This window comes from Hesperophylax consimilis, chromosome 1 (assembly GCF_061612785.1).
Source record: "Hesperophylax consimilis isolate HC1 chromosome 1, BYU_Hcon_1.0, whole genome shotgun sequence".
In the NCBI taxonomy this organism is placed as follows: domain Eukaryota; kingdom Metazoa; phylum Arthropoda; class Insecta; order Trichoptera; family Limnephilidae; genus Hesperophylax; species Hesperophylax consimilis.
The window spans coordinates 8,480,049-8,500,493 of record NC_142836.1 but is presented as its reverse complement, the minus strand read 5'-3'; the positions used below and the strand labels follow the sequence as shown (position 1 = coordinate 8,500,493).

General features: G+C 35.6%; 1 protein-coding gene across 1 annotated transcript; it reads right to left on the bottom strand.

Annotated features, from left to right (window-relative positions):
• Positions 1-2,050: 2,050 nt before the first annotated feature.
• On the bottom strand, positions 2,051-20,068 carry LOC149426226 (aladin-like). The gene is made up of 6 exons (XM_089636139.1): positions 19,870-20,068; positions 19,198-19,784; positions 18,286-18,495; positions 15,314-15,474; positions 6,611-6,812; positions 2,051-3,227 (listed from the first exon to the last, which is right to left on the bottom strand). The coding sequence occupies exons 1-6, from the start codon at positions 19,990-19,992 to the stop codon at positions 3,077-3,079; spliced, it is 1,434 nt and encodes a 477-aa protein (XP_089492265.1). The 5' UTR covers positions 19,993-20,068; the 3' UTR covers positions 2,051-3,076.
• Between the last annotated feature and the right edge of the window lie 377 nt (positions 20,069-20,445).

The window sequence follows — 20,445 nt, the reverse complement described above, 5'->3', positions numbered from 1 at the left end:
CAGAGAGAATCCGAGAATATTGAAAATGTGGAAGTTAGCGAAGAAGATTGTGAACCTATTGTGGAAATTAATGACCTTATAATATGATTTGTAATTAAATACGTATCCTTTGTACAAGCACCAATTACCAATTTACGAGTCTATTTTAATTTTTTGTTTATCATTTGAATAATAGTGTATTTTTAAAACTGTCATTGCTTTCATTGGAATTTTTTTTATTTTTAAATTGTTTATTGAAAATTAAGATAATAAACTTGTGATTGTACTGACACTCTTTCGAGAATGGTGTTTGTACTTTTTTTTTTAAATATAATGAATATTTTTTGTTTACCTCATGAAAATAAAGTACTTATTTTAACAAAAATATGTATAATTTTGCTAGTTTGTTACGTACACCCATGGCTTCAAAAAAATGGCGGACCTACATAAGTTGGCTGCAGAGTATGACAAATCCAGTATCATGAGTTTCAAAGTATGACAAATCCATACATTATTTTCAAAATGTGACACATCCAAACTAAAAAGTTAAATAAAAATGAAAATAAGCATTATACAAAAGAACTTACTTCATAAAATTAAATATTTCACTATGTTTATTGGAAATACGTTGAAAAATGGTTAAACATCGTCAATATTAATAGTTAAATATGTTTTCATGATTATCTCAAAACTGTAAAAATGGAGATGTCACACTTTGAAACTATAGGTCACATATACACAATTTTTGTAATAAAAAATAAAATTCAATATCCCCCATTTACATTTTCCCTCTGTTGAGGTTTTTTTTTTTCAGTCCCTTAAAAAACGTAAAATAGGGGTTTTACTGTACATGAAAATTATAAATGTAAAAATCCATATGAACTAAATCTCCTCTTTAAAAATGTTAATTTCTCGATCTTAAACATGAATATTGGAAGTTCAAGGAATTATCAATAATAACCTTTTTCTCCAAGCGTAATTGTTTTAACTGAAACTCAAATAAAAGATGTTAGTTAAACAGCATGTCAAAGTAAACAATACCTCCTTCAAAATAAGACGACTCATGCAAGAAGGTAACGAAAAAGTTACACCAGAGAATTGGAGTAACTTTGCTCCACATATTATTGGTATTGAAAAAAAAATTTTGAATATTGAGCACATTGTTGATGAACTCGGGGACAATAATAATAATTCGTTAGCTTTTGACATTTCAAATGCATCATCTGAGGAAAATCAATATATTTTTTTAATGGCAATGATGATATTTTCAACTTTGGATTGATTTATTAGCCAGTTTGATAAATCTGATGCCAAATGAAGTACAATAGAAATTGTAATACTATCATCATCATTATTTGAATGAATAAAATGTTTAAATTGTTTGTTTTATTTGTCGGTAGACAATAGTAAACCATCGATTTACAACCTTAGCCGGACTTGCAATGAGGTGCTCACGAAAACATCACAACACATATATTTCAAATGTTTTGAACAAAAAAGACACTTTTTTACAAAACAAGTACCTTCAAATTTTTAAGAAATATATTCCTAAATATATTCTTCGAATAATCTCGTTCTAATACATTATCGCGCTACAATGGTCACCACATAGTAAAAACAGGTTGTCCAAAAAGAATGAGTAAAATAATACTTTTTCTTTTAAGGAAATTATGTTTATTTGTTTTAACCCCAGAGTAGACTACTGATCATTAGTGAATCCAATAGGAGTGTAAAGTGTTAATGAGAATTATTATTCGCCATAGTGATGACAAAATTATCAACAAAACTATGCAAAATAAAAGATTATTGTAAGTAATGAAGTGAATGTGTGATGTCTCTTTTTGTTGTTGATTTAATTTTTTTGTTTTAATGTTTTATGGTTGTAATTATTGAAAACCAAGAACTATTTTGTTCTCTCGTGTAATATTATAAAAACAAAATAATTTGAATATTCACTATTTTTAAAAAGTTTTTTTTAATATTTATTTCATGGAATTTATGTACTAATGGCCCGTAGTGATTATGTTATGACTTAAATTTACATTTACTTTTAACATTCAAAAAAAAAAAAATTCGTTAACGACTGACTTTGCAGGAAATTCTAGTGTAGGGAAAGTTATAGTTATTCTTTAAGCTTAGCGTCAAGCGGCCGGCGACCAGGCCTGGCGAGATCCTCGTCAAATTACACGCAGCCAACGGCCAGACACAGTCGCCGAGGTCACTGATTTTGTGCGAAACACATCAGTGCGAGCGCATCCATCGTGGCGGCCAGCACATTTTTGCATTTTGAATTGAAGAGTGTTGAATTTTGGCTACGATGCCTTGCTAGGATCATTTTAAAGCGGAAAGATTTATATAAAGTTCAAGAAATTCAAGTTAGAAGAGGCGTATGTAATGTGTCGGCAAGAGATTTTTCCAACATATGTCAAGCGACAACTTCGGATAGAACTGATTTCATAACCCACAAAATCCTATTCGTTGAATAGCAACAAACTCTCAATCTCCCAGATTAAAGTGATGATTTTTGGTAGTTAAAGTATTAAAATCTCTTATAATTTATCTATTCAACAATATTTTTCAGTTTACATTTTAAATCGATGTAAAATCGATGAAAAAAGAAAATTATATGGATTTTGATGAAATAATGGTTTTTTAACAATTTCACTAAAGTGAAGTTTGCATGTTTCAATTCTACATTCCTCACTTGCCAGTACATCTATATAAATAAAAATGTAAGTGTTCGTTTGTTCAAAATCTTAAATCTCCGAAAGTTCTTCAGCGGTTGCTTTAAAATTTTAACACAACGTTGCATTTGAATACGCATGTTTTATATACCTATATTATATAGATTTCACCTGTGGCATACTTTTAAACATACTTTTTTGAAAAACAGTACCATTTATTGGACGTAAAAGCAACACACTCTATAGTTTCTCTATCTGCACACACAGACTGAGCCACAGCTGTGGCTCAGCTGTGTACTAGCTGTTCCCCACACAGGTGGGGAACAGCTAGTACATAATATATCAAAGTGTGAGGCCTGCATGGGGGTAGTAGTACAAAATTAGATATTTTTATAACAGTGACAATAAGTTAATCATGAGCGAGCATCTGTAATAGAATATAGTATGGGAAAGTGTTGAACCCGTCCACTAGACCAGCCGACAGTCAGGCAGGTACCCTCCTCAAAGTTGTTCTGGAACGATATCACATTGGCCACTTCGTTGTTCAACCCCGACAGGAAACAACTGGAAGGAAAAAAAATGGAGGTTCATTTACTTATTTATAGATTTGCGGTACAAGTATCTATGAATGCACAAAAGAAATCAGTCAAAATATTCATAAATTAATATAATATGAAATGTATCAACCGTTCCTCGAATAATCGTTTTCCGATATTTGTCATTTGTTTCTTCCAGCCCCGAATTAATTTTATACAAAGCTCACAAAAATAAATTACATTGATCGTTCCTCTAAACATCATTTTACCACATTTATCATTTAAGCACGCAGTTGTTGTACTACATATTTTACTCAATCGAATGTTTTTTTAAAAATAAATATGAACATACAAAAGCATATTCCTTCAAAAGCATATTAGAAGGAGTTAGCGCAACACGGCATAACACCCCAAAAACAAATAACAAAAATACTTTTAGCCGTGAAAATCTCAGATCATATTATACAAAAGCATATTTCATATCTGAATGCTCGGTTTCGATTAACGGTACTCGTATACAATGAGCAGAACATTTGAAATTTTTTACATTAATCATTAGTTGTCATTAGACATTCAAACACAGCCGTAATCTTGTAATTACGTAATATAATCTTTTACTATGCGGATAATCTTTGAAACTAGAAAGACACGTTACGTTGACTTCAAATGGCGAGTCCTGCCAAGGTTGTAAAGGGTCAAAAGAGAGGATCTCTGTGTAGTTTTGCTTGAATGGAACTGACATATGCAAGCCCCTCATAATAGGCAAATCACTGGAAACTAGGTGTTTTAAGAATACGTAACTTACGCATAAAATATTACGCAAACAAAAAGGCATGAATGACTAAGAAGGGTTTTGTTGGGACCTTGATGCCGCAATGGGCGTAAAACAGAGAAATATTTTATTCTTTTGAATGTGGCTATGACTTTGTGGCTATCCATTATAAATAAATGAAACAATTTAACTTGGTTTGAACCATATTATAAACTAAAATGTTATGATTGTTCGTCATTTTAAATCGGGAAAAAAACTTGTAATTTTGACATAACAGTATATGTATATGTATTATGCATACGAGTTTATTCGAATAATCAAAGAACATAAGGCACCTTCATAATAATAATTTTTCAGATTTTGCCAACAATCATAGTTTTAAAAAAGTACAGTTGTAGCGCGCCGTTTTTACTCTCGCCACTACACCATCTCTTTCCCCAGTACAGCGCCTTCCCGCTCACCCATACCTAGGCAAACTAGGCTGCGCAGACGCCCTCTGCGCATCTCCCACTCTCGAGTCGCCACATAAGACACGCCCCTCTACAAGGAATGGCCTATATAAGGAGCGACACGTCCTAATTCAAGCAGTTTGTCTGCAGCTCGCCCTTGGCTAGTACACTCTCTTAGTTGCGCCTCGTCCTTTGGCACGACCCTCTAAGGAGTATTCTGCTTCCATAAGCAAAGCACCAACCAGACCCCGACTGCTGCCTTAGTTGCGCTTCGTCCTATGGTACGACCCTCTAAGCAGACCACAGTCGCCGCCGCTCGTCACCATAACGGCACGAGTCAGTTTTGTTGTTTCCAAAGTCTAATCGGCAAGGTTCCCTCCGACCCCTTGCTCAGTTGATTATTATTGTGATTTGATACATTGTGACTATTTTACTATATGTGATCTGTGAACCTACTTTAAATAAATAACATTTACCCAACAATTGTGTTACACAGTGATAATTTTTTTAAGAAAATTTCTTCTGCAAGCTTATCACTTTGTGATGTCATTATTTATTATATTAAAACACAAATAACTTTGTTTACATCACTTTAATATACAGGGTGTCCGGAAACTCGTAGTACAAGCGGGAAACTGGTGAATCTACATCACATTTGGAGTCGATTTTGTAGTATATTTTTTTTTTATTTGAGCTTTCGTTATCGAGTAAATCGAGTTAGAAGTTTTTTTTATTGTTTGTTTTTGGGGTGTTATGCCGTGTTGCGCTAACTCCTTCTTTAGCCGACGTTTCGGACAGCGTTGCAGTGTCCATCATATCTTCGGATCTACCGGATCTGCCATGATGATGGACACTGCAACGCTGTCCGAAACGTCGGCTAAAGAAGGAGTTAGCGCAACACGGCATAACACCCCAAAAACAAACAATAAAAATGCTTTTGGCCGTGAGAATCTAAAAACTTACCTGAGTTAGAAGTTGATTTTTTTTAAATTTTTTTTAATCAAATTCTTATAAATTATTACTGAAGATCAAAGTACCCAACTAATTAAAACTATTTGAAAGTAAAACAAATGAAGAAACTCGGATTTGAAGCATTATTTTGAAATCACCCTTCATTTAATCCGGTGTAATCATAAAATATTTCTGCTCTGCAGGGTTAAAACATCTGTTGTTCAACCCTAAACACCGGAAAAAACTTTAACCCTAAAATAGCCGAAAAATATTTTTTTTTGTTTTTTTTTTTTTTTTTGTGAAAATGCTCAAATCAAAAAACTATGTTTATTTGGGTTCCCCATGTGGTGTAGATTCTCCAGTTTCCCGCTTGTACTACGAGTTTCCGGACACCGTGTATATAACCTCTACATGTTTAATCTCTTCAGTATATACTTGCTCCTGATGAGGTGAACATTGTTCATGAAACATGTACAGGTTATATTTATTAAAGGGTGACCGGTTAACTCATCAAAATGACAATTCAACACACCTATAAAAAGTGTTATAAAGTTATGAAAACTGATGAAACAAAAAGTAAGCTAAATAGGTTACATATGTAACTATTTAATCTAGTTTTTGTTCTATCACTTTTAATGACTTTATGTCACCTTTTAAAGGTTTGTTGAATTCTCATTTTGAGGAGTTATCATGGAACCATATTAAAGTGATGTAAACAAAGTTATTTGTGTTTTAATATAATAATATTTTTCATATTAATAATAAAGGAAAGTGATTAGATAACCTAGAAGCCTTAGAAAAAATAAATCCCTTAGTAATAATGAGTCCATTATCAATAAATAAAAAATATTATCTTATAGTACCATTTTAGACATTTTCCCTTTCAAAGTACTCCCCCCACTCTTCACTAATTACTAGTCACGCCCACAATCCCACTTCAAGTAATATATTATGTTCACCCATTATTCTGTAGTGTTAAGTTAGTATTTATTTTGCCCTGAGGAAGGAACGGTTGTTCTGAAACCGGTCGGCATTTATTAAAAAAAATATATGTATAGTGGTTCAAACCAAGTTAAATTTTTTCATTTAAATATTTTATTGTTTGTTCATCCGCATCCATTGTTTTTTTTAATAGATCCCTTCAAAAACAATAGATGGACATTTCACTACAAGAGACTTTTTAAAAGAATAAAAAGAAAGAATAATGTACAGACAGGGAATTGTATGGATTTGACTTACCAAGGTGTTATTTGCAAGGTGTTCTGTATGTTGGTGTTGAAGATGGCCACCACGGGGGATTCTTTGAAGGTGAGGGCGATGTGGTGTCCCCGGGGGCTCCACAACAGGTCCAGCACTCGGCCCCCAGCCGCCTCGCCCGAGTTCAGCTCCACCTTGCTCAGGTCCACAAGGGGCACGGCTACAGCCGGAACATTCTTGTCTTCTGCAGGTTAAAACAATCATGACTTGCGGTCAAAATCTGTCTAGGGCTTGAGCAAGATGAGGTCAACCCATAGAGCAGGGGTGAAGAACCTGCGGCCCACGGGGCTTTATGCGGCCCGCGACCACTTTCAGTATAGCCTGCTGACCCCATAAAAAGGGTTTAAAAAATTACTTTCAGAGCTCAAGACCAGTTTTCTTTCAGTGTTTCAGGTGCATTTTTAAGAGATTATTACAAAACCAAGAGAAGGAATAACATAGCTGAACAGTCCTTTAATACGTACCTACGTTACTAGACAGCAGTTTAGACACAAATAAATAGGCAATCCAACCTCCCTTTTAAATTTAATAAGAAATTAAATGCGTAATAAGAAATTGTTATTGTTTTGCTAATTTGACTGGGGACGCTTGAGATAAAATTAGAATTGTGGATTCATCTGCAGATGCATTTAACCCGTAGGAGCCGGCAAGAATAACAATAAATAAAAATACATTTTTATTAAGGCCAACATGAAGACAGCACCGTACTTGATAAGGTGACATTTTTATTTTCAACAAACCCAGTGGAAGTAATATCCAAAGGCAAAATGAATGTACAAGAGATCGACACTGCAATTGCAGTGCTTCTTGACGTGCGTGGGCACAATTCTTCTACACTGCAATTGCAGGGCTCCAGCTCCTAAGGGATTTTAAAATTCATGTTCCAGAGTACTTCAAAAAAACCGAAAAAAACTATTTTTGTGTTCTGGGTGTAGTTTTAATTAAAGTTGGGAATTCGCACAAGGAGTAACTTTAAGCTCGTGGAGTTTTATGCAGAATTACTCTTAACCCTTTCAGCCCCAGTGTCAATTCAAATTAACGTGAACTTTGTGAATTTTTTTACCGTAACGGTAGTGATTTAGAAAAGCCATGTTTTCGTTTTCTTATAGCTTGTAGTCTTTTTTGTGGCTTCTATTTTTTCTGCTCAAATATTTAAACGCATTAAGATGTGTTCTATAATAATAACATCAGTTCAATTCCCTGATCACAGTCATTTGCCAGAATATTGTAAATTAATTTCAATGTTCATTCAAATTAACACTGGTAGTGACGGACATGTTTTCTACTAGTATGGCGAATTTTTAAAGATTTATTATCCTAGATTATTACTTTATTTCTGAATGAATTTTATTTAAAATGTTATTTATTTGTACCTTAGATATTATCACTACATTGTAAATGTGCATTTTTGACATGAAACAGTTATTTGTATTACTTTTGTGTTATGTTTATTTTACATTACTATTTAAAAAATACCCTCTGACGCCCAATGTTAATCCAAATTAACATAGAAAAATTTCAAAAAAATTAAATACCAAAAATTTTCAAATAATTTTCTGAGGTATTATCAAGCATTACATATTTTATATATGTGGAAACAATAATGCGGGTGTGATGGGTTAAGTTTTGACCAGTCTTGTGTTTCGAACTTCGAAATTTGATTTGCAGACTCACCTCAACTCAAGAGAAACCATTCTATTCCGAGTGCAGTTATAAATTACTAATATCTTGAAATCATACCTCGATTCTTGTATTTGAAATATATATAAATATGATAGACAGTCAAACTCGCTTAAGAAGTTTTGTTTTTCGGTCCCTTGAAAATTCCATACAAAAAAACTGCAAAAATCACAATTTTTTCCCAAATAAGAAGTTTTGCAGCTAAAACTGCTTCCCACTTAAAAAGTTTTTAAAGTTCGGCAGTGAATCCATCACAAACTAAAAGGAGTGGTAAAATATACCTGAAAATGTCCCTTTTTGCCCAGTCATAAAATGTATTATTGTATAATTAAGAAGTTTTACAAGTTCTGCAGTAAAACTATCATAAACCAAAACATCTAGGTACTTGAAATTAACCTTTTTTCAACAGTCATAAAATGTATGACTTTACTGAAGCAAATTATGTGAGACTTATAAATTAGGTAAACAAACCCTCTTTCTACTGACAAGGCGAATTACAATAATAAATATAACTGTAATATTGTAGGTACCACTCGAAATTAGATCTAAAACAATAAATAAACAAAAACATAGTGCTTCATAATATTATTCTATTTGGATGACTGTTTATACCATCAGAATTGTAAAACTAACATTAAAACAGTTTTAAAGAAGTAAAAAGGTAAAATTAATTTGGATCGTGGAATAATTTATGATTTGAATGGCATGTATACGCCTCGTGACGTTATGCCATCATTAGCTACCCCAAACATCGCGCGAAACGTAGGTACCTATACCTACCTAGTGTCTTTTAACAAGTGGGATTTTTTCAAAAAAGATGCCGTATGCAATATTTATGTCATCATTTAGGTATTCGGCATTGCTATTTTACCGCCGGTTTTTTTAATGATTTATTTACTGGACATCACTTACTATAGGGTTTTCCAATAAGAGGTGTTATTTTGATATTCAAAGAAACTTTCCCGTAAAAGATCAATGGTTTCGTTTTGTGTGGCACGTAGCGCCATCTTGTTGAAAGTAAACGTTGTCCAGATCAATACCATCCAATTCCGGCCATAAAAAATCATTAATCATCTCTCGATAGCGCAATCCATTCACCGTAACTGTTGCTCCAGCCTCAATCACATTCATAGATCGTCTTGTACATACAAGTCTACAGGTACCTACACTATTTCATTCATGGCAATAGACTATAATACCATCAGATAGATTCTTCTGCGGGTAGCCAGAGAGGATGGAGCGCCAAACAAGGCGGTCTGGACATACTCCAGGCTTCAATCACATTCATAGATCGTCTTATACATACAAGTCTATAGGTACCTACACTATGTCATTCATGGCAATAGACTATAATACTATCAGATAGATTCTTCTGTGGGTAGCCAGAGAGGATGGAGCGCCAAACAAGGCGGTCTGGACATACTCCAGGCTTCAATCATATTCACAGATCGTCTTATACATACAAGTCTATAGGTACCTACACTATGTCATTCATGGCAATAGACTATAATACTATCAGATAGATTCTTCTGTGGGTAGCCAGAGAGGATGGAGCACCAAACAAGGCGGTCTGGACATACTCCAGGCTTCAATCATATTCACAGATCGTCTTATACATACAAGTCTATAGGTACCTACACTATGTCATTCATGGCAATAGACTATAATACTATCAGATAGATTCTTCTGTGGGTAGCCAGAGAGGATGGAGCACCAAACAAGGCGGTCTGGACATACTCCAGGCTTCAATCATATTCACGGTTCGTCTTATACATACAAGTGACAGACTGCAGTGGTCCCGTGACTCACATGCACATAGTACACGCCAAAGAGACCATTTACTTGTTCTCCCCAAACATAAAACTGCTGTTTTTGAGGGTAGTTTTAGCTACTCATCGTCAAAACTTTGGAATAAAATACCACTGCCTATTCGAACAACAACATCGTTGCAGTGCTTTAAGAAGCTCTGCAGCGAATGGTTGCTGACAGCACAGTCAACCGCACAACATCATCATTGATCGAATTTAAAATGAAAGGGACACCTACTTGTGATTATTATTTTTTTTTTTTATTTTATCTATGTATTTTATGTAAATTTAATCCTGAATTTATATTTTATTTTATTTTAAAGAAATTTGTATTTATCGATTTATAACACATTATATTAAAGGCACTGCTGAAAACCAGCTACATTCCCGGAGAAATCCGGAATGTACAGCTGACCAGTTGCCCTTTTGGCAATATAATCATCTAAATGTATGTGTACAAACTATATGCAAACATGTAAAAAATTATTGTCAAATAAACGTTTTTATTATTATTATTATATAAGTCTATAGGTACCTACACTATTTCATTCATGGCAATAGACTATAATACCATCAGATAGATTCTTCTGCGGGTAGCCAGAGAGGATGGAGCGCCAAACAAGGCGGTCTGGACATACTCCAGGCTTCAATCACATTCATAGATCGTCTTATACATACAAGTCTATAGGTACCTACACTATGTCATTCATGGCAATAGACTATAATACTATCAGATAGATTCTTCTGTGGGTAGCCAGAGAGGATGGAGCGCCAAACAAGGCGGTCTGGACATACTCCAGGCTTCAATCATATTCACAGATCGTCTTATACATACAAGTCTATAGGTACCTACACTATGTCATTCATGGCAATAGACTATAATACTATCAGATAGATTCTTCTGTGGGTAGCCAGAGAGGATGGAGCGCCAAACAAGGCGGTCTGGACATACTCCAGGCTTCAATCATATTCACAGATCGTCTTATACATACAAGTCTATAGGTACCTACACTATGTCATTCATGGCAATAGACTATAATACTATCAGATAGATTCTTCTGTGGGTAGCCAGAGAGGATGGAGCACCAAACAAGGCGGTCTGGACATACTCCAGGCTTCAATCATATTCACAGATCGTCTTATACATACAAGTCTATAGGTACCTACACTATGTCATTCATGGCAATAGACTATAATACTATCAGATAGATTCTTCTGTGGGTAGCCAGAGAGGATGGAGCACCAAACAAGGCGGTCTGGACATACTCCAGGCTTCAATCATATTCACGGTTCGTCTTATACATACAAGTGACAGACTGCAGTGGTCCCGTGACTCACATGCACATAGTACACGCCAAAGAGACCATTTACTTGTTCTCCCCAAACATAAAACTGCTGTTTTTGAGGGTAGTTTTAGCTACTCATCGTCAAAACTTTGGAATAAAATACCACTGCCTATTCGAACAACAACATCGTTGCAGTGCTTTAAGAAGCTCTGCAGCGAATGGTTGCTGACAGCACAGTCAACCGCACAACATCATCATTGATCGAATTTAAAATGAAAGGGACACCTACTTGTGATTATTATTTTTTTTTTTTATTTTATCTATGTATTTTATGTAAATTTAATCCTGAATTTATATTTTATTTTATTTTAAAGAAATTTGTATTTATCGATTTATAACACATTATATTAAAGGCACTGCTGAAAACCAGCTACATTCCCGGAGAAATCCGGAATGTACAGCTGACCAGTTGCCCTTTTGGCAATATAATCATCTAAATGTATGTGTACAAACTATATGCAAACATGTAAAAAATTATTGTCAAATAAACGTTTTTATTATTATTATTATATAAGTCTATAGGTACCTACACTATTTCATTCATGGCAATAGACTATAATACCATCAGATAGATTCTTCTGCGGGTAGCCAGAGAGGATGGAGCGCCAAACAAGGCGGTCTGGACATACTCCAGGCTTCAATCACATTCATAGATCGTCTTATACATACAAGTCTATAGGTACCTACACTATGTCATTCATGGCAATAGACTATAATACTATCAGATAGATTCTTCTGTGGGTAGCCAGAGAGGATGGAGCGCCAAACAAGGCGGTCTGGACATACTCCAGGCTTCAATCATATTCACAGATCGTCTTATACATACAAGTCTATAGGTACCTACACTATGTCATTCATGGCAATAGACTATAATACTATCAGATAGATTCTTCTGTGGGTAGCCAGAGAGGATGGAGCGCCAAACAAGGCGGTCTGGACATACTCCAGGCTTCAATCATATTCACAGATCGTCTTATACATACAAGTCTATAGGTACCTACACTATGTCATTCATGGCAATAGACTATAATACTATCAGATAGATTCTTCTGTGGGTAGCCAGAGAGGATGGAGCGCCAAACAAGGCGGTCTGGACATACTCCAGGCTTCAATCATATTCACAGATCGTCTTATACATACAAGTCTATAGGTACCTACACTATGTCATTCATGGCAATAGACTATAATACTATCAGATAGATTCTTCTGTGGGTAGCCAGAGAGGATGGAGCGCCAAACAAGGCGGTCTGGACATACTCCAGGCTTCAATCATATTCACGGTTCGTCTTATACATACAAGTCTATAGGTCCCTAAACTATGTCATTCATGGCAATAGACTATAATACCATCAGATAGATTCTTCTGCGGGTAGCCAGAGAGGATGGAGCGCCAAACAAGGCGGTCTGGACATACTCCAGGCTTCAATCACATTCATAGATCGTCTTATTTATTTATACCTATGTTAATGGCACAAAATTTGCCAATAACATAGGAATAAAATTACAAAGTATATAAGGTGTAAGAAAATATAAAAATAAAAAAGGCAAGAGATAAAAATGCCAATCTGTACAAAGCCATAAATAACCGTCATACCAAATTACAGGTGACTTAAGTAGCTTAGCGATCTGTTTGTTGTCAAAATAACCACTTATTTTGTTTGGTTCAAGAAAAGGCAAAAAGAAAAATGTAAAATTGTAAGAAAATCAATAATCTCTTAAGTGAGAACTTTAGTAAGGGAAAATATAAATGTAACACAATCATTTAATAAACAAGGCAGTTAAAACACCTGGATCAAAAACAACAAATACAAAAGGCTTCACAAACATTGTCATTTCAAATAAACTATACTTTGCATATGCATGAAGTAAGAGTTTGCATCGACTATGTCGGTTTCTTCTATGCATTATATATTAAAATATAATATATTATATTAATAAAATAGAATCTAATCAGAAAGTAAATCTTAAAATACATTTCTTACAAATCGCACAATTGATCTTGTAATTAATTATATTTTTGCAGCTTTGTTTGTACCAAAAAATGATTCATTGAGTGTACGCAAACAATTTGCAGATATTATTTTATAAAATTGTAAACAACTGTATATTATTTTATGTTTTCAATAATTTAATGGAATTGAATAGAATCTTTTTGCCCGTATTCTAGTTTTGACCAAAAACCCTAGTTTTCTAGTTTTGGAAAAAGTAAGGTCCAATGACTCCGCCGGACCATAAACCGCACCAAACAGTCACACGTTGAGGATAGAGAGGCTTTTCAACAATAACTCTTGGGTTTTCCAAGCCCCAGATGTGACAATTTTGGTTGTTGACGAAGCCACGGGCCTCATCACTCAAGATGATTTTTCGATGGAATTCTAATAATTAATAATAGTGAATTTTAATAATTTTAATGCGTTGTTGAAGCGTGTATCGTTCCATTTTTATTAATGGCGTAGTTTCTACTTGTCAAATGTCAAAAAATGACAGCTTCAAAAGTAACATCTACCGAAATAGTGGTCTATTCAAAATAACACCTCTTATTGGAAAACTCTATAAAGAAATTGAAATACGAAAAATTTTAGGTCGCATAATTAAGCGCGCTAATTTAGGCATAGAGCCGCATATGCATTCAAGTCCTTTACGCGCAAAATCGAAATATTGACAGTTATTTTTAGGCCATTTTTGAAAGGAGAGAATACAAACACGCCATACAAGATACAAACATCATAAATTGTATTATTTTTGTTTGATGGAATTTAAACACATATTACATTAATACAATTATGCGCTCCATACCAAAATATATTTCATTTATAAAAAATACAAATTTGGATCCCACTTAAGAAGTTTCTTTTGTCCGGTCCGTTTGAAAACTTCTTTACCTTTAGAAGACGGATAATATTTTGTAAATATCTCAAAGATTTGAAATAATTGACGTGCATCCTACAATTTCAACGTTTTACTTAGGAATTCTCATGGATAGTATTGAAATGCGTTAAAAACTTCTAAAACTTAGATCTACACAAGTAATGATTTCACTGAACTGCTATTGTAGTTGGTTGGATCCAAAGGGTTAAGAGAGTTTCACTGTATATATAAAGGAAATTTTATCTAATTTCTAAAAACGATATTTGTTTTTACAACATCTTCAAAAGGAAGATATACATATGTGGCACATTTAAAATGCGCGATAATAATTTGATGAGAATTGAGAAGTTTTTAGATTCTCACGGCCAAAAGCATTTTTGTTGTTTGTTTTTGGGGTGTTATGCCGTGTTGCGCTAACTCCTTCTTTAGCCGACGTTTCGGACAGCGTCGACACATCTTCGGATCTACCGGATCTGCCCTGATGATGGACACTGCAACGCTGTCCGAAACGTCGGCTAAAGAAGGAGTTAGCGCAACACGGCATAACACCCCAAAAACAAACAACAAAAATTTGATGAGAAATTTAAAGTTTATACTACAGATAAACCCTCTTTGGCTGTGTAAACTGTATATATCTTTCCATGAACTATTTTATAGGTAATATAAGGTTTTCACAGACGATTGTTTATCAATTGTATAAAATATTCACCTTATTTATTAGTAAGGCTGTGCGAGTATACATAGTGATCAACAATCAACTAATATAATATAGAATGTTTGAATAAATAATCAATATAAATACTTAAGAACTAAGGTTAAGACAAATGGGCTCAAAATGAACATCATACAAGAAGAGGTTAGGTTAGTTTAATTTGGTTTAGGTTAGAATTTTTTTTTGTCTCCAATGTTTTGTTACTGTTCTGTTATCATGGAACCAGAAAAAGAATGTGTGAAGAATAAAGATGCGTCTAGTGAGTACATACCGGCAAACAGTGTAGTATTTGCAAACTTGAGAGCATATAATAGGGGTTCTTCCTCAGTGGCAAACAGCAGCACCTCCGAGTTGGGGGACCAGCATGCTGCCTGCACCCGGCCCCCGTGCACCGTCCACTTCTCCGCCTGCCAGCGGCAAGTCTCCCAAACCCTGCAACCAAACAACACACACTTATTGAAGAAAGATACACTTGAACAAATTGGTTTGGAAATCAGGGAAAAGACAATATACCTTGGTCAAGATTCAATCAATTACTATTGTGTACATTAAAGACGTGATCCCACTCCTACTCATTTTTCAAATCAAACACTCCCAGAGAACTCGGACACAGAATGCCTCTTCATATGTACACAGCGCCCGGCAGTGTCGCTTCCCGGCACACGCGTTCCCCCGCTTCGCATCACTCGAGTTCTCACTGAGTGATGACACGTCAGCCTTTGCTTATATAGCGGTCGATTCTATTTACGGACTTTACGGTGAGTGAAAGTTTTGTTTATTTGTTATGAAAATAATTACTTTGGTTTTATATATAATTATTTTCCTAAGTAAAGTTAGTAATGTTTCATATTACCCCGGGTAGATTGCAGTCAGTTAATTGTAATTGACTGGCTATCAACAGTTGCACCTTTTCTCCGGGAATAGTTTAAGATTTGAACTACAGAGGGTTATTGGTCGTTCGGGTCACTTTTTGGGAACGCGCCGACAGGCCACGGCACGTTACCGACTGGTCACCAAAATGTGGATTATTTATTAATAAAGTGTAACGGATCGGTGTGCTATTTAGCAGTATCATGTGATCGTTAAGTTTACAGCCGGTCGAGGAGCGACCGCGCTGATTTAATTGTCTTATCGGGAAATTCAAGTTCGGAATTCCGGTTATAATGGCGGGCGGTGATACCGTCAATGTAACATTCATATCCGATGGATATTAAAGTCATCCGACTACGTTTGAGCTACACAGCGGAGGAATAAACGTCACATCGCACTACCGTATCTTCGTGTCCGCTTATTTGTGGAATTTGGGGATTCCACCGACCTCATGTCGAGGGTCACCGGGACCAGGTGGTCTGCATCCACACGCACTCCAGCCAGAGGGGGGAAAGAGCTACCAGACCAGACGCTGATGCCATGAGGAGGGAGATGGAGGGCTCCTCAGGCCCGTGGAGTCTCCATCCCGTTTCCAGGAACACGAATCGTCGCATTGAGTGATCTTAGGTTCTAGATAGATAGCTCAGGGTGTTTAAACCCAGGTATATTAATTAATAAATCTTTAATATCAATCCACATCTATTTTATTTAGTATGATTCCAAAGCTCTAAGTAATGTAAAAAACAGTGCCCATCCCTGATGATGATTCTCAGACTCTACCACACAGTTCAGCATACTTTGTCTTCACTGGCATAGTTTGGCGTCCAAGTTTCCGTCAAAGGAAATGAAGCTGTTCACTGTGCAAATTGATTTCATCTATGTACCATATCTTATATTACCTACAACCATTTATTACCTACCCCACAACAGTAAAGATTGCGTAGCAACCCTTCCACCGTAGCATATTGTACAATAATATTGGAGTTATATGGGATTGTGGTTTTTTATTTTGGTACCGACGAGTTAATTAGTTAAATAATAATATCGACTGGCACGGATATAGAGTTCAATACTAGCCACAAATTATTTGAGTGATTGTAAAAAAAATAATGTTCAGTGTCTTAATATTTGATTAATTTAAATGAGTTTCTTAACTCTTGGAAATATAATACATGCATTATTTTTAATGATAAACTAATATTTATCAGACAAGGTTTTATGCATAGCATAAAGGATAACAAATAATTAGAAGCAACAATTAGTCGCTTTATGTTATGCATAAAACCTTGTCTTATAAACATTAGTTTATCATTAAAAAATAATAATATTTGACAAGTCAAAAATATTTCACCAATAAATGAAGATATTATATGTCTCGACACCATCTAGTGAGAAATTAAGCACTTACAAAGTCTTTCCTACAAAAATAAAGTTGGTTGTTTACAGGTGAAAAAACATAACAAGCATTAATTGTTGTTTGAGGTACTAGTACATGTTGAATCATTTGGCGGGTTGTAAATAAGCCGACATAGCTCAGTGGTTTCAGAACACCTGACCGGACATCAGAAGGCACGGGTTCAATTCCCATTGACGGTATTTATTTTTACTCTGGAGATATTTTCAATTTGTATTGATATTTCAGGCGACTAATTATTGCTTATAATCATTTGATAATGCATGCAGCTATGTGTGGTGTTTGTGTTAAGGTGTATAAGTGCAAGCGAAATAGTATGCTTGCGAGATTCTATAAAAGGCGATGCATGCTAGTAGAGCGTCTCTTTTGTTACAAACAGCTTCCTAATAAATACCAGTACATGAACACGTATATACATTACTGAGTACCACCCGACACGCCACAATAAAGGCACGACAAGTCCGAACACTACACTATGTTTTATATATTTTAAAATAAAAATGGTGCATAAGTCCGAGTCCTGACGCCCACAGCAGGTTCAGGGACCGATTTCAGGACCCACTCCTAAAACTCTTAAAGTTCTTTTAAAGGAAGCACTCCTCGGAAGCCTCGAGCAAAACGCAGAAACTACTCATCTCTAGTGTATATAGTTCTAAAGTATTCCTCTACGGCTGTAGGAAAATAAAAATTAATTAATTCACAATTCACGGAAGCTGAAACAGTTGTCATACGGTAGGCACTGCGGCACCAAGCTAAACAAAAACAAATCCACTCTCGAGGGCGGCTAACCACAGTTCAATACTTTATTAAGCTATTCACACGTTTCTGAGATTTTATTCATTTTAGAAATGAGATGGCGGAAGGACTCGTGTCCATGATGCCAACATCAACTAGACTGGAGATAATAACTGCTTTGAAAATGTAATCAGTACCAATCTCATACACAAATGATAATATACCTGAATATCATAGAAGTGGTGGCACTAAACAGTCGGGAGCCGTCAGGTGCGTACGCCAGCAGCCCAGTGCCGCCACCAGCCAGGCGGCGCAAGCGACATGATGCGCCCCCGGGTCCCCACACAAACACCTCGCAGCCTGCAGGGGACCCTGCCAGAAGAAGGGAGCCCTCAGGGGACCAACACACACTGGTAACGGGGTTGTGCGATGGACTGCAGGACAAACTTACTTTATTACAGTATTCAAATACTTATAAATATCTGAAAATGGATAATGCTGTCACCACTATACGTATATAAACTAATTGTCAATGCATTCATAACACAGTCGATTCAGGGTCCGCTTAATTGGGACATAATTTTACGTATATTATAATAACAGTAAATCAAAAAAAAAATGACATCAAAAGAATATACATATATAAAAAAACATTTCAGCAGGAATTTTTCAATTGTAGCCTGTCTTAGTGTTTTTGTACAAAATAGTATAGTAATCATAAATACAATTGATGTCTTGGAAGGGTGCGCATAAACAGCGTTTCGCGCTGTTTGCGATTGCTTCATTCCTTTCCCATAATTTGCAGCTCCCAGAATTTTGTCCTGTTTAACGTAGCATTACACGCAGGGCAATATACTGCGAACAGAACAACTTTGCATAAACGAATGTCGGTGGATGGCGAACTTCCGCCGTAGGAGTCAACCGAATTAATGCAGAATGAACTTGGAACTCCCGTACCACGCCGTATAAATGTTCTCACAAAAGTGTACTTATGTACATTCACCAAACTATATATTTTTAAAATTATCCACAGGTGGCAATAAATTTTCATGTACATTCCTTATTATTAATTCCTTATTATTAACTCGAAAAAATTTATAATAAAAACACCTGCTATTATTATTTATTTGACTAACCTGTTCAAAATGGTTGCATTGCTGACAGAGGGTTTGGCGAATATTGAATTAGGATCCACCGTCCACACGATAACGCCGATTTCACAAGCAACTGCTATTTCAGAGGCTGAATATGGCCGCCAGGCAACCATGGATACTCCCTTCTGAGAACTGCACTTTAATGTTGGGTTGATGGTCGAGTCCGTGCTGTATATTCTCACATTATCATCTGCTGTCACTACCGCCAACTTTGTACAGTGTGGATGCCAGGCGAGGTACCGCACAGGAGAATTAGCCCAATCTCTGGTGTGAGAATAAAGCGCCGTTAACTTTGGTCCCAGATCTTTCAAGTGAGGTTGGAAAACATGGCGCAATGACGTCAAGGCATTGGCAATCTTTAAAAGACACGACGCTGGATACAATAACTTATTGTCTCTTCTATTTTGAGGATCCGCAGCCACTTTGAGTGCTTCGATAAAACCTTGTTTGTACCAGACGCTAGTAAGCCGCTTCAAAAGCGTATCTTCGACCTCCAAATACATTGATAATCCTTCGTCCCGTGTCGAAGACAGTTCCCTCGTGACATTAATCACTGGATGGCGATTTATCTAATAAAAACAGAAGAAAATCATAAACAGACAGTGGATATACGAATCGGTACAAGTTGAACACAAAAAAAAATCATAACCTTACCGAATTGGTGTAAGATGTAATATTAGCGTTTTCCCTTTGCATGGAACATACCATTCCATTCATTTCGCATAACGCTATCTCTCCTGCAGGTGGTAAGTCCGGGAATCCGTTTAGAGAGAGCATTTTTGAACAACTGCGAAAGTAAAATTTTGTGTAAATTAAATTTAAATCAACCCGAATCAACCACTCGTGTTGTCAATTCCCAACCGTTTTATGCGGAGCACATAAATATCAGTGTTGCCAACTCGAATTTTAAAGTAGAGCTAGGCGAAACCCAAAAAAGAGCCAAAAAGGAGCTAAAATTTTGAAAGTGACATAAAGCATGGGGGGGGGGGGTTGTTAGAGAATTTCAGAGAAGAAAAATTCGGGGGCGGACTGCAGAATTTTTGACAAAAAAAAATTACCTTTTGTCCTTCTTGTTGGCTGCTTTTGAACAACTCATAACAAACACTCAACAATACACTTGTTTGTTTTTATAATTTTCAAAACATAATTATTTTTGATAATATCGAAGTCTTCAGGATATTTTTATTGTTTTTTTTTGTTAGGCAGCGACTAGTCCTCTAAAAAATCTAA